At 37.4% G+C, this 13485-nt stretch overlaps 1 protein-coding gene across 1 annotated transcript in view; it reads right to left on the bottom strand.

Moving 5' to 3' along the window:
* Positions 1-13485, bottom strand: part of CRB1 (crumbs cell polarity complex component 1) — a 132229-nt gene that overhangs the window by 44171 nt on the left and 74573 nt on the right. The window contains exons 5-7 of the mRNA XM_042976687.1: positions 9400-10356; positions 5001-5548; positions 3400-3565 (exon numbers count right to left, since the gene is read on the bottom strand). Of these exons, the coding sequence (XP_042832621.1) occupies positions 3400-3565; positions 5001-5548; positions 9400-10356 (1671 nt within the window). The remainder of the gene's footprint in view (positions 1-3399; positions 3566-5000; positions 5549-9399; positions 10357-13485) is intronic.

The following is a 13485-nucleotide window of genomic DNA, read 5'->3' as shown; positions in this document are numbered from 1 at the left end:
TGAAATTATGTTGTTCATTTGCCTACTTGTTCTTTGACTGTCTTTCTTTCGGAACTAGAACATGAGTTTATGAGATCAGGGACTTTCTCTGTTTAGATTATCACTAAATCTCAATGCCTAGAACATCGCCAGATATGTAGTAGGTAAATTTTACCAAATAAATAATCTGTAAAAATAACTCCTTCATCCTCCATTCTGTAAAGTGAGATAATGATTAGAAATGACTGCAGGAGAAAATTCAAGTGTTACCTTTCAAGTGTACAATTCAAATGTATTACTTGGATTAAAATTTCACTTGGTTTTATAACTTTTGACTGTTGTGTTTTTCCCACCAACCAAGTTTGGGGTTGGGATTAGGGAGTAAAGGAGCAACAAGTGTCTTATTCCATGTTTTTAAATAAATATTAAAATAACAAATCTCATTAGCTCTCCAACTCCTACAGGACGAATACTGTCTACAATGCTAAAGAAATTCATTTTACTAACACTGTGGAGCACACTGAAATCACTCCTCAGCTGGGTGAAATCACAATACACATAACAATATTTGTATTTCACATTTTCTTTTTGGGAACTTTATCATAAGAACACACACCTGTATATAAGATGGGTTGTAAATTTTTAAGTCTTGGTTTTCTGATAGGATGCCCTACAGGCAAACTCAGGGTGATGCATGAGCTATGCACTCCAGAGTATGTTATTCTATTAGGCCTAATCTTCTCAATATATCTTACTTGAAAGAAAATACAATAGGGTCATAAGATCACATAAAATTAAAATTACATAAAGTAGCAGAAGCATGTTCTAGGGTTCACACCTGTCAATTAGTAAAAACTCACCCCTCCTATTGATTTACATTTTATTCCTTCATTAAGATAAGTCATGCTTTTAAAACATGTTGAGACTTTTTGGGAGATCAGAGGCAAACTTTCTACTCTTTCTGTAGTGGGCATGCAGTAGCAATGAAGATTCACTTCACTCCTTTCTGATGCAGCGTGTCCAAATCCTAAACTGCTTTACATCAAAATGAAGACAATATACACCAGGGGTATGGTTCTTGGTCTGCACTATTTTTAGCAATCCTATTCTTTTTTCCCTGTGAAAATACTCCAAATGATTCAAACCCTTTTGTAGAACATAACTGGGTCCAAGACCTTTAATATTTCTATCAAACGATTAACAATAAAATTCATAATACATTATTTTAAATAAGCAGTTCAGAGATAGAACAATGGAAAGGTTGCATTTAAACTTTGGTGTCATGGGGCACCTGGGTGGCTCAGTCGGTTGAGCGTCCGACTTCGGCTCAGGTCATGATCTCACAGTTTGTGGGTTTAAGCCCCGCGTCGGGCTCCATGCCAATAGCCTGGAGCCTGCTTCGGATTCTGTGTCTCCCTGTCTTTCTGCCCCTCCCCTGCTCATGCTCTGTCTCTGTCTCAAAAATAAATAAAACATTAAAAAAAATTAAAAAGAAATAAATAAACTTTGGTGTCATATTAGAAACCAAATAGCATTCTTTATGCCAACTCATCATACTTTATATAGCATATATATCTGCCTTACTATACCATAATTCAGTTATGTATATTTAAAATATGAAACAAGTAACTATATTTATTCTAGAAAACTTTCCCAAGTATATACATATAGTATAACACATTTCATATATTCTTTAAATATGTCTTGACAATACAGAAACAGGGGTGCCTGGGTGGCTCAGTTGGCTGAGCGTTGGGCTCTTGACTTTGGCTCAGGTCGTGATCCCATGGTTGTGGGATAAACCCCGTGTTGGGACTAAAGGTTCTCTCTCTCCCTCTGCTCCTCTCCCCTGCTCATGCTCTCTCTCTCTAAAATAAAAAATGATAAAAAAAGAAAGAAAGAAAATACAGAAACAGAAAAGTAAACATATTCTCTTTTCCTCAGTCGCTGAAGCTCAGTCTAAACAGACTGTTGTTGAAATAAATTTGAGGTCAAACTATTCTCTGGTTCCAGTCCATTATTTTAGTGCAATGTTTTCCAAGGTGATATATATCACTTAAAGTCTGGAGCATTTAAGTGAAATACTGAGTCCCTTGAAGAAAAATAATGTCCTTTTATTCATTTAGCAAATGCTTATTGACAACATCCTATATGTTTGGCACTCTTCTAAGTGCTGAGAATAATGTGAGAAGCCAGATAGGAAATTTCCTTCCCTTTTGAAATGTATATTCCAGTGAGGAAAGGGATGATGAACAAGTAAACAAGTACATATACAACAGAACATGAAAGACTCATAAGAGATATGAAGAAAAATAAAGCCAGATAGGAGGACATTTGGGTTGGAACCTGACTAAAATGATGAAGACCACCTGCCCAAGCTGAGTTGAGCAAGTTCAAGACACAGGTAGGGTGTGATGGCCCCTGATGGAATGGGGTAGAAGAATAAACGGGGTAAGACATCAGAGGCAGATTGAGGACAACTCTTTCAAGAGTTTATCATGTTATAAAAGGAAGCAAAAAATGGGATGGTAGCTGGTGGCGATGGAGGGTGGCCAAGGGAAATTTGTTGTAATGAGGAAATTTGGCAGTGTGTTTATACGCTGACAGAGATGTTAATGGTGCTGAAGAGCAAGGGAAAAATTCCAGAAGCAAAATCTTCAGATAAAGGGAAGAGACTAGAATTCAGTGCAAACACGAAGATTTGCTGTTATTGATTAGACCGCATTATTTGAAGTAGGAAAGGAGAGAAAATATAAACAATAGTGTGGTGAGTATGTAGAAATGTCAAAATCGTGAATATAGTATTCAAATTCGCTAACATTTGGAAAACCATGGTCTTTAGTACTGAAGATGGTCAAGAAAACATTTCAGATTGAGGAAAATACTCAGAAAACAACAGAATGCCTAATGTGTTTCATTGTTTACACTTCAGGTTAAAAATCATCACATACACACACACACACACACACACACACACACACAAATTTTTAGATGTTTTATCCCCATTTTACAGAGAAAGCTTTAGATTATGGAGATTGGGTCAACTGCCTGAGGCCTCATAGTTAACAAAAGTCCATGAGCTTGCACTAGGACTTTATTCTGTATTCCCAATAAGGAAAGGAGAGCCAAATATTACTTGGTTAATTTCTTCAGAAATTAGCTTTAAATCATCAAGTACCTAGGTTTGGTGTTGCTCTGACCTCCATTTACTCCCCACCCCTCCCCTCCCTGCCCTCAGGGGCAGGATGGGGCATGAAGCCAATCTGGATATTATTATTATATTAGGTTTATTGTACTACTCAAGTCAGGGAGAAAGAGCCACAGGTTTCCTTGAGAAGCAGGTTCTGTATTCTTTTCCTGGGTTGCCTCGTGGAAGTGAAATACCCAATTGGATGGATGATAACTTTAAGCTCTACCTACATTCAAATCCTCGAGGCACCAACTGGCACTGGGCTTTGGGAGGACACGGGCTGAGCTGACACCACTGAACTTCCTCGCAGGCTTTCCCAGCTGTGTTCGCAGGGCAGGAACATGAGAAGTCATCCCACAGGGAATAGCAAACACCTCCATTGTGACAGGGGTTGGACTGAGGAGACAAGAAATCAAAGGTATAAAAAGCTCTGGCAACTAAATATGGAAACGGTAAAGGCAAGACCCCATAGCTGTTATTTTTACATCTTTACATCGTGAATTTTTTATATTCATTGGGTTATCAAATGGAATAAAACTTACTGCTGCCATTGCCAACTCTTTTCTGAAAGAGAAATGGGGAGAGAAACAAACAGAAGGAGATGAAATGAGAACTAGAAACGACATGGCACTGGTTTTCTACAACACAAAGAGGATTTTAAAAGGTATAATAACATTCTATGGAATTTCCAAATTACCAGGCATTTTCAATCACACCAATTACCATTTGAGGTAGAGGTTATTACTTCTCTTTTTAATAATGAGGAAAACACCTTCTTGTTACTCAAGATTTTAGTAAGAAGTGAAACTTGGTACCTAGATCCTCTGGGTCCAGATACAGTGACCTCTTCAGTTGCCCTGCCTCTCAATCAAAAACATACTATTATTATTCGAGTTCTTAAACGATTTCTCATAAAATACTCAAAGTTGAAGAATTTAAGAGAGAATTTCTAAGAGCTGAGACTATATTTATCCCATTCCCACTATTAAGATGTGATTTCGGCTAGTTACATAGGCTATCTAAACTTCAGTTTCCTTATCTGTAAATAACATAAATGGGGCTAACACAGCAGTCCTTCCACAGAATTGAATGGGTTCATCTATGTAAAATAGTACCTGGTATTTTGGAAGTGCTCGTCTAGTAATGTTAAGATGATTCATTTTTTTACATTTAGAAGTAAGCCCAGTGCATGGCAATAGTCAAGCTCAATAAATGTTCAACAGATATAAATGTGTTTCCTTCTTTTTCTTTGAAAGGTCATGTAGAGCTGACAAGTTCATATATTTAAATAGCTTTTGGAAGAGCATACAAAATACAAAGGAAGTAAAACATAGGTTCTGGGAAAATAGATTTCAGAGAATTTCAACTAATTCCTTCCAACTACCAGAAGGAAACTACCTACCACTCAGGGTTTTTGTTGTTGTTGCTGTTGACTTAATAGTAGTTCCAAACAATGGTTGTTGGGCATTTAATATAAAGTTAATGATCTCTTCCACAATGAGTTAATCCAGTTAAACTTCTGGGATGCCATTAAGAGTTTGGGAATTAAAATACTGTTATCCTTAGGTAGTTTGGTTGTTGTGGTAGTAGAAGCACATGTCTAGAGTTATCTTGGATGATTAAATAGACCATGATGCCAACAAGGTCAAGGTGATTTTTTTAATGGCTCAACATAAATCCCCCAGTCTTGCTGAAAAAATATTTATGAAGTTTTATTCTGTGGGTGGTGAGTCAGTAACATTATCTTCACATGCAAAGAATGGTTATAATAAATTATTTAATGAAACAATTTAGCACACAATATAGACATAGTTGGTTTGAATAATCCTACCTTGCACATGTTGTCTCCAGGACAGCCTTGGGTCACATTGACAAGAACTGGATTGTGGGATGCATTGTTTGTTGAATTTGGGAAGAATTCAAGATTTTGGTTGTTTAATCTTATATCTTGTATACAGCCTTTGAAGAAACCACCTTTAGCTTCAGTCTCTTGTATGTCAGGCAGGCCACCAATGTAGATGACATCTCCTTTTTGGATTTTCCATGTAGGGGCAGAAATAAATCCTAGGTTTTGTGAAGACTGGTATAGTTCAATTTTATTTGGCTTGATTTTCAAAGATATCAAGTGGGCATTTCCATCACTAAGAACAAATTTTACTACTAATTTGGAAGAACCTGGATGTAGCATTGCTAGTCTGCCATGCTCTAGCCAAACACGGATGTATTGATAAGTCCTGTTTTCCAAAGCTAGAAGTAAGCCCGATGGTCGATGTGTTCGAACAAACATGGAGACGGTGAAGTTGTCTCCATAACTCTTGTCAAGATTAAAAACAGCATATCCAGTGGAATCATCCTGGCCAAATCTGCCTGCTACATACTCTTCAGTGTCAAAATAGAGGAGGAGAAACAAAGAAGAAACATTTTAAGACTCACAAGTAAGAAGGGCCAGAAGATGAAAATACACACACACAAACACATACATATTTTTTACAATTTGACCCCTTTTCTGGAAACTTCCAAGTTTACTGAAATTTACTCAGTTTACTGAGTTTTCTAAAAACAACTACATTTTGGTTTGGAGTTTATAGCCAAGGCCCATTGATTACAGAAGAGAAAGATCTCTGTGCCAATAAACTTAAGAACCTCTCCTTTACTGCCTTAAAATGCTGGGGCTTAATGGTAGAATTTCAGATACTACTATCTCCCAACTTGGTGGAAGAAATTCGGAGAAAATGAGCTCTTCCTGTAACATCTCTAAGCAGACTGTTCAGGAGGCTATCATCTTTGCTATTTGAGGACATACTGAAGCAAATGTCATTAAATCGAATCAATCTTTCTAAAGAAAGAAATCAGGAATTAGATTCACAAATCCTCTTTGGGGATCATACTCCAAATAATAATAAAAGGCAAAGGAGATGAACAGAGAAGTCTTCCTTCTATGGTCCTGGTTGGGAGAGGCATGGGAGATAGAAAAGTAGGGGGCAAAGCTGAGCACTGAACTCACCAAGAATTTCATGTGGTCAAAGAAGTTAGTAATGCACGAATGTGTCAATATTATTGGTGTACATCAAATGAAGCAAACTCTTGAGATGTATAAAAATGAACGCTTACCTTCCAAAATATTGATATTTAGGCACTAAAGTCCCTGTCTTCTTAAAGCCTAGTTGGCAGTTGCAGACCAGACACAGATAAAGAAACAAACTATATGGTATGTCAGGTAAATAAATAAATATAAATCAGGTAAGGACAGGGAATAGGGAGTGCTGGGGGTAGGAGCAGAATTGGAATTTTTTAATAGAGTAGTCAGAGAAGTACTCTTTTAGAAGATAACATTTGAACAAAACCTCCAAGAATGTAGAGATATTTTTGCAGAAATTCAAGAGAGAATTAATGGTGGCTTGGGTCAGTGGTAATGGTGAAGGCGATGAGAAGTAGTCGGATTTTGGAAATATTTTGAAGGTAGAATCAACCTGATTTTCTAAGGTAAGTTCATCTCCAAGGTTTTTTTGCCTAACCAACTAGAAGCATTAAATTTCCATTCGTGCAATGAAAAGAAAACAGGAGGAGGGCACCTGTATGGCTTAGTTGAGTGGCCAACTCTTGATTTCGGCTCGGGTCATGATCCCAGGGTCGTGGGACTGAGCCCTGCATCAGACTCTGCGTGGAGCATGGAGCCTGCTTAAGTTTCTCTCTCCCTCTGCCCCTCTCCCCAGCTCATGCTCTCTCTTTCTCAAGTAATTTTTTTTTTTTAAAAAAGGAAAAAAGAAAACAGGAGGAACATATTTGGGAGGAGAGTGGGAGTCTATATTAAATTTGAGATGTCCTATTGATATCCAGGTGAAAATGTCTACTAAGCAGTTAGATATAGAGGTGCAAGGGAGACATTCTGGGGTAACTATAATAATTTTTGGATTTGTCAGTGTAATTAATGCTATTTTAAGCCACAGGACTAGATGAGATCACCAAGAAACAGTAAGAAACAACTTGGGGCAGTTTCTGGCAAGATGGAGTAAATGAGTTCTTCATTCCTAAACATGTGTAAGCAGGAGTTAGACCACTACCCTTGGCAGACACAAGAATTTAAAATACAGTCACTGAATAAAGTCCCTTCTATATCTAAGAAATTGTATTTCTAACAGGAGAAGATATTCAAAGTCCAGATGTATGGCTGAAGACACAACATATGTACATTGCCTCTACAAATCAAATATTCTGTAGAAGGCAAGAGGCCTTCGTTCCAAACAATATCTTGGAAGCTCCATGTTCTTATACACAGCCAGCACAAGATATATGCTGAGGCAACCTTCTAGACAGTTCTGAGAACTAAGCTTTGAGAAACCTTTTCCAGAACTTCCCTTAGTGAGACATTTAATTATTTTTAAAAGATCAATATGAAAATATTGGAAATCTCCATGTCATTCATGTTTAGTCAGCCGATTAAATCTATCCATTTCTGCTTGTTCATTGCAATGTGTACCATGATCGGGAAACATGGAAACAAGATCACGAACTGAATGAAGTTTGCCTTTGTAATTTTTAGTACCTCTCCTCCCTCTTGTACATATATGCACGATGATAGAAAGACTCCATGTTCTCGTTACAGCTTGTAAGCCTCTTTTGTAACAAGAATAAGCTCCCCAGCAAATATCACAGATAACAGCAAATACAGAATATTTTAGTTTTATGACTGAGGTGATATGAAAAATATAACTTTTCTTAAACTTATACCAAGAATCTTCGGAAAGAGAAGATTTTACAGAATTCCCTCCTTACGAAGACAATTTTTGAAGCCAAGCATTTTCATGAGGGTTAAACAGTTTCAAATAATGTAGGGGAATCAGGAAGCTGGGGGAGGTGGGGCAGGTAACCAATTCAGAAATTTGGTTTAAAAACATCATAACTTTCCAAGTTGGAAAAAATAAACTAAAGAAAACCAGAACCCACTGGCTTGGCATCCCTTGAAACTATTTACCAGGACAGTTAGCATCACCATGGTCAGTAGTAACCTCATGGGTCGCTGCATTTGGAAGCCAGTCAAAACGAGTCAGCATCTGTTTGTTATTTTGTATATGTAGTAAAAATATTGCCTTGGGTCAATTAATTTTTTCTTCAAAAAGTGAACATTGCCTCAGCATAATATCTCCTTTTCTCCTTAAAAAAAATCACAAAACAACTTGCCATTCTACTTAAAATATTACATCGAGCTAGTAGATGCCATACCTCATTGTCAAACAGGTCCATGATTTGTAATGAATATTGTGGTTAGCGGGGAGACCCATGAATAGTTTCTAATAACTCTTAGCCATTCATACATGGAATAGGGTAGAGGCTAAGACTGGTTTTAATTTTACTTCATATAAAGCAGAGAAGACTATTTACCAGATGTTGTCCTATTTCAATCTGCTCTACAATCTTAGGGTAAATTACAGCTAAACTTCAAAGCAGTCTGTTGCAATTACCTCTCAGACATTTTCAAGGCATGATAATAATAATAAAAAGAAACAGGTATGTATCGATCACTATCAACAGCAGTCTTTGGAACGATGTTGGAAGTTAAGGAGTTTGAAATAATTTCAAGGTGTGATTTGGTAGAAAATTTAGATCAATTAGTGTATGGTCTCTCTAAAATTTCACTGTTGTTACCATCCACATCCACATTTTTTTCCCCTTAGGATGCCTAGGCAGAATATCAGTTTTCTCCAATGCAGCCCTGGAAAATACACCTCTGAAAAAAACTGGTGGTCTATAAAAATGCTAAGTGGTAGCATTATTTTGGAGCAAGTGTGAATCGAACAGAAAGGATAGTAAGGGAGTAAATATTTCCTAAGAGTCTACTATGCACAAGACATTGACTAGTTCCATGTCTAATGGTTTTTTTCCCCCAAAAAGATTATTTCTCTTTCAAATAGGTTTATAATAAATTTCTGACATGTAGCAAATGGTAAAATTGTAATAGCACTTTGTAAACTCATCAAGATGAAAACTCATTTAGATAGGAGCTCTCAGCTTATTTTTTTTTACTTCTCTGCATGAGTGCCCTGGCATCTAAAGAATTCACTCAACATTAATTAATGCACATTACTAGCCTCTTCTTTTTTTTCATCAGTAGGCAACCAGAAGCAGAAGGACTGAGGGGTCATTATGTTTCCTAACAGGAGAAGCAGGCTGGGTATTTTTGTTACTGCTCTGCTCTCAGGCATAGCATTCCTGGGTGCCCAGCCATCTCTCACCTCTCAGGCAATTCAGGCCTTTGTAGGGCCGGTAGCAATCACATTGGTAATTAAGCCACAAGTTGATGCAGCGTCCTCTATTTTGACAAGGTTGTCTTTCACACCAATCCTTTCTCACGCAGCCTGCCTTGACATTTAATGATGAGCCAGATGAAATGTTCCCTGGAGTAATATGATTTGAATCAATTTTAATGTCTTGGAGACAGCCTACAAATGAAGGTGTGGATGGTATATTATAGATGTTAAGCAGAGCAAGGCCATTGCTGCTCGTTTCCACCGGTAAACCACCCAAAAAGGAGTTTTGAAAAGCACATGTTGATTGATCGTTTTCAAATGGAGAAGGAGCTTTACTGATGCACTTCTCCTTACAAGAGTTGTCAAGTAAAGTAAGGGTCACAGCCTCTGCAAACATCACCTCCACTGAGTGCCATTCTCCATCACTGGTGTTATGGGAAATGTACAGGAGCACCTTTGACTGATTATTGGCTTGAATTGACAAGTGAACGTAGCCACTTAGCAACTCCAGCATTATAAACATGTCCCCGTTGCCTCGGAAAAGTAGAAGTGCCATTGGCTGAACAGTCTGAAACTTGAGGGCTATGTTACAAATGAAGCCCTTGGCTGTAACTGGGCCACTTGTGATCCACAGGAAGCCATTGCCCTCAAAAGAAAGTGTGGTGACAATTTCACACAGCAATCCGGTAAAGCCAGAAGGACATAGGCAGCTGAATCCATGCTGGCCATTTTGGAAGTGAGGGATACATATTCCATTATTTAGACATTGGTGATGGGTACAGCCCAGGAAAAGATCAGAACAGTTCCTTCCTCCGTAAAATGTTCCCGACTGGTTATCAAATGGGCAATGGCAAGTATAATCGCCAGGCAAATTCTCACAAGTACCACCATTTTGGCAAGGGTTTGAAGAGCATTCATCAATGTCTTCTTCACAGTGGATTCCTGTTAAATAACAAAGAATACGTTGAAATTCCATATATTCAGATCAGAAATAGAAGTTTCACATAATGTTCATGTATAATCTCTGGAAGTGGAGAGCTAGTTTAGGCTTTTGACGTTAATGGAATAAAATGTGAATAGTTATCGAGGAAGCTAAAACTGATTATATCGTTCTGTGTACATTGTGCAGAGAAGTGCAGTCATGGGAGACCTTGAATTCTTCCTCCAGAAATAAGTTATTTGCCAAGTATAGTGGTTGACTCAAACCATTATTGCCAGACATTTTTGTGGAACTCAATATCATAAAAAATGATAAAAGAGGAAAAGGTTGTTCTTGGCAGTGATGCTTGGTTCATACTATTTATTTGGGGACTCTATTCTCTGATATTGTTTACCCTGTCCTAGGCTGCTGATTTTACTCTATTGTACTCGAAATTGGTGATTTTGCCTTTTATCTTGTTTTTACCTCTTCATAATCCCTAAAACTAAAGTTTGCCAGGTATATAAAAAGTCTAGACAACTCTCACCATGGATAGTTTCTAAGGTGAACAGAAGACCCTGTTTCCTCCTTTCCATAAGTCTAGTATAAACCATGAAATACTTCCCATAACACTCTGTCTTATAGTTTTAACTTCACTTTCTTTTACTTTTTTCTGGTTCCAAGTCAAAGAAAGATAATTAGAGAATTCTTAGAATTCATGTAATCAAAGTAACAAGAAGAAATACACCTTTCAAGAGTGATGGCTATTGCTTTTCCTGTGAGGTTCAAATGAACAAATAGGTTAACAAAAATTGACGTGTGTATAGCACAGTATGGTTTCCCCAACACCTTCATCCACATAACGTATCTGTGCCTACCACGGTCTTCTGAGGTTTTCAGTGCAGATATTCTTAGCTCTCTTTCACAGAGGATACTGAGGCTTAGAAAGACTGAAGTCTAAACTCCAAAGCACCCCCAAATCTGGTTTCTGGGTTTTTAAAATCTAATCTGACACACTCCATTCTTTCACTGATAATTTAGTGTATTCTCGTTTACTGTTATTACTAATGTGTGTTCTTATTTTCCCATTTAATTCCATGCCTAAATGTATGTGTTAAGAGTACAAAAATGTAAGATAACTTAAAATATTAAATATTAAAATTAAATTATAAAAATTTAATCAAAGACTCCGTATTGACAGGGTTAAAGATCTGAATCCCAGCTATGCTGTAAACAGGTTACATTTACTTTTGTGTCCCCATTTTCTCATCTACAAAATGGTGTTAATAGTAGTGCTTACCTCAGAGGGCTTTTAAATGACTGAATTCATCTCACATCATATAGGATGATCATATAACATGATCGTAAGATGATCATAATATCGCTTGATATATAAGATGATCATAACATTCCTTGATATATAATACATTCTCAATAAGTGTTGGTTGTTATTAGAAAGTAATAAACAAAAGAAATACCCTCTAATGACAAAATTCAAAGAGCACTATGGTCACTGAGAGAGACTGTTTGGAAGGTGTGGGTGTAGGAACGACCCACAAATTGCATAACTTTCCATAATGAGCATATTAGGCTAGAATCTCATTATATTGTGTTCTTCACAAAGGAAGGGATAATGTCTGTTTTATTCACCAAAATACGTCTAAACCACAGCATAGTGCCTTGTTCACATTTGATACCTGGTACTTAATGTTTGCATTATTTAATTAACGATGACCTTTGTAGTGTGATTAAAGTATTTATAATGCATTTAATCTAATCCAATTCAAAACCTAAGGTGTTTTTTTGGGGGCATATTTTCAGATGAATATATCCAATGTTTGTCTTTGCCCACCGCCATTATGTATGCAATTTAGACCCTTGAAGGGATCCTGTTGTACTTACATGTTACACTACTTGGATTGCTTTCACACAATCTTTGTTAATCCAAATATATTTCAAGCTCCATAAAAAGAGTGAACGTCTTATAAACTCAATTAGAACCAGCCACTGCACTTCACAGTGCTGAGCACATATGCTTTATGAAAAGCTTGATGAGCAGAAAAAATAAAACCAAATTGAACTGATTTGTTATGTCCTCATCCTTAGAGGTAAAAAAAAAACTGATATAGGAAATACATCCTAAAAGAGTGTTCTGATGCAAATTTAATTTAACTGAATTTATGAAGAGTCTAAACTTTTATATTAGAAGATATTTGACTTAAATTTGATTTTCACAGGATTTTGAGAACAAAAAAAAAATTCATCAGTAATCATTAATTAAGGAGACTATTGAACAAGTCATGGGTTATAATCAAAGAAAAATACTTTGGTTTTTTCCCCCACAGTGCCTTTAAACATTTAATTGAAGGAAGACTTTTCCTCCTTTGCTTTGTTCCTCCACCTGACGCACCAGAAACTCTGGGGGAAGCAGGCATTACCTCTCCTTTGACCAGCAGCTCCCACACTGCCGGTCCCCAACCCCGTCACTCTTGGTTTACTGAGACTCACTCCTTTACCAACTCTCTCCGTTGGGGTTCCTTCACCTTCTGACAGAAGCCTATAGGACAGGATCTCTTTCACACTGACCACTGACTGATATTCCTACCATGATTTCCATGTGGGCCTTACAATTTGTGTGCCTTTGACTGGTTGGAGGCGGGCACATTTACTTTCCAGTACAACAGGGCAGCACTTCTTTCTTTCTCTTTCCTGCTGCCTTAGGTGAAGAGTCACACCCTTTCTTCTGTAGATTCCTCGGAGAGCTGGAGAATCCAGTCCAAGTTGACCATGCTGTGACCCCTTCTCCACATTTAGGTGAGACCAGATTTCTTCTTGAAGCACCTCACTCTGCTTGGGGTTAAAATATAGCTTCCAACACCCAAAACTGAGTGGTGGGGTACAAGTCATAGCACAGCAGCAAGACTCTCCAAAAAAGTCTCTTCACAGACTCATTCCTTTAAACTACCTCTCAAGAACTTTCACATATGCTTAAAATGCATAAGCATTTTAAAGCCTGAAGCCTAGTATTTATTTTGACATTCTGCATTAGAGTCTTTCTCATAATTCACTTCGGTACCTCACAGAGACCGTATCTTGACCTCTTATTTGAAACTTCAATTTGTTTTGTCAAATTTACAAATATCTACTCCGTG

The sequence above is a fragment of the Panthera tigris genome, chromosome F3 (assembly GCF_018350195.1).
Source record: "Panthera tigris isolate Pti1 chromosome F3, P.tigris_Pti1_mat1.1, whole genome shotgun sequence".
In the NCBI taxonomy this organism is placed as follows: Eukaryota; Metazoa; Chordata; class Mammalia; order Carnivora; family Felidae; genus Panthera; species Panthera tigris.
The sequence above is the reverse complement of the archived record's forward strand: the minus strand, read 5'-3'. Positions and strand labels throughout refer to the sequence as shown.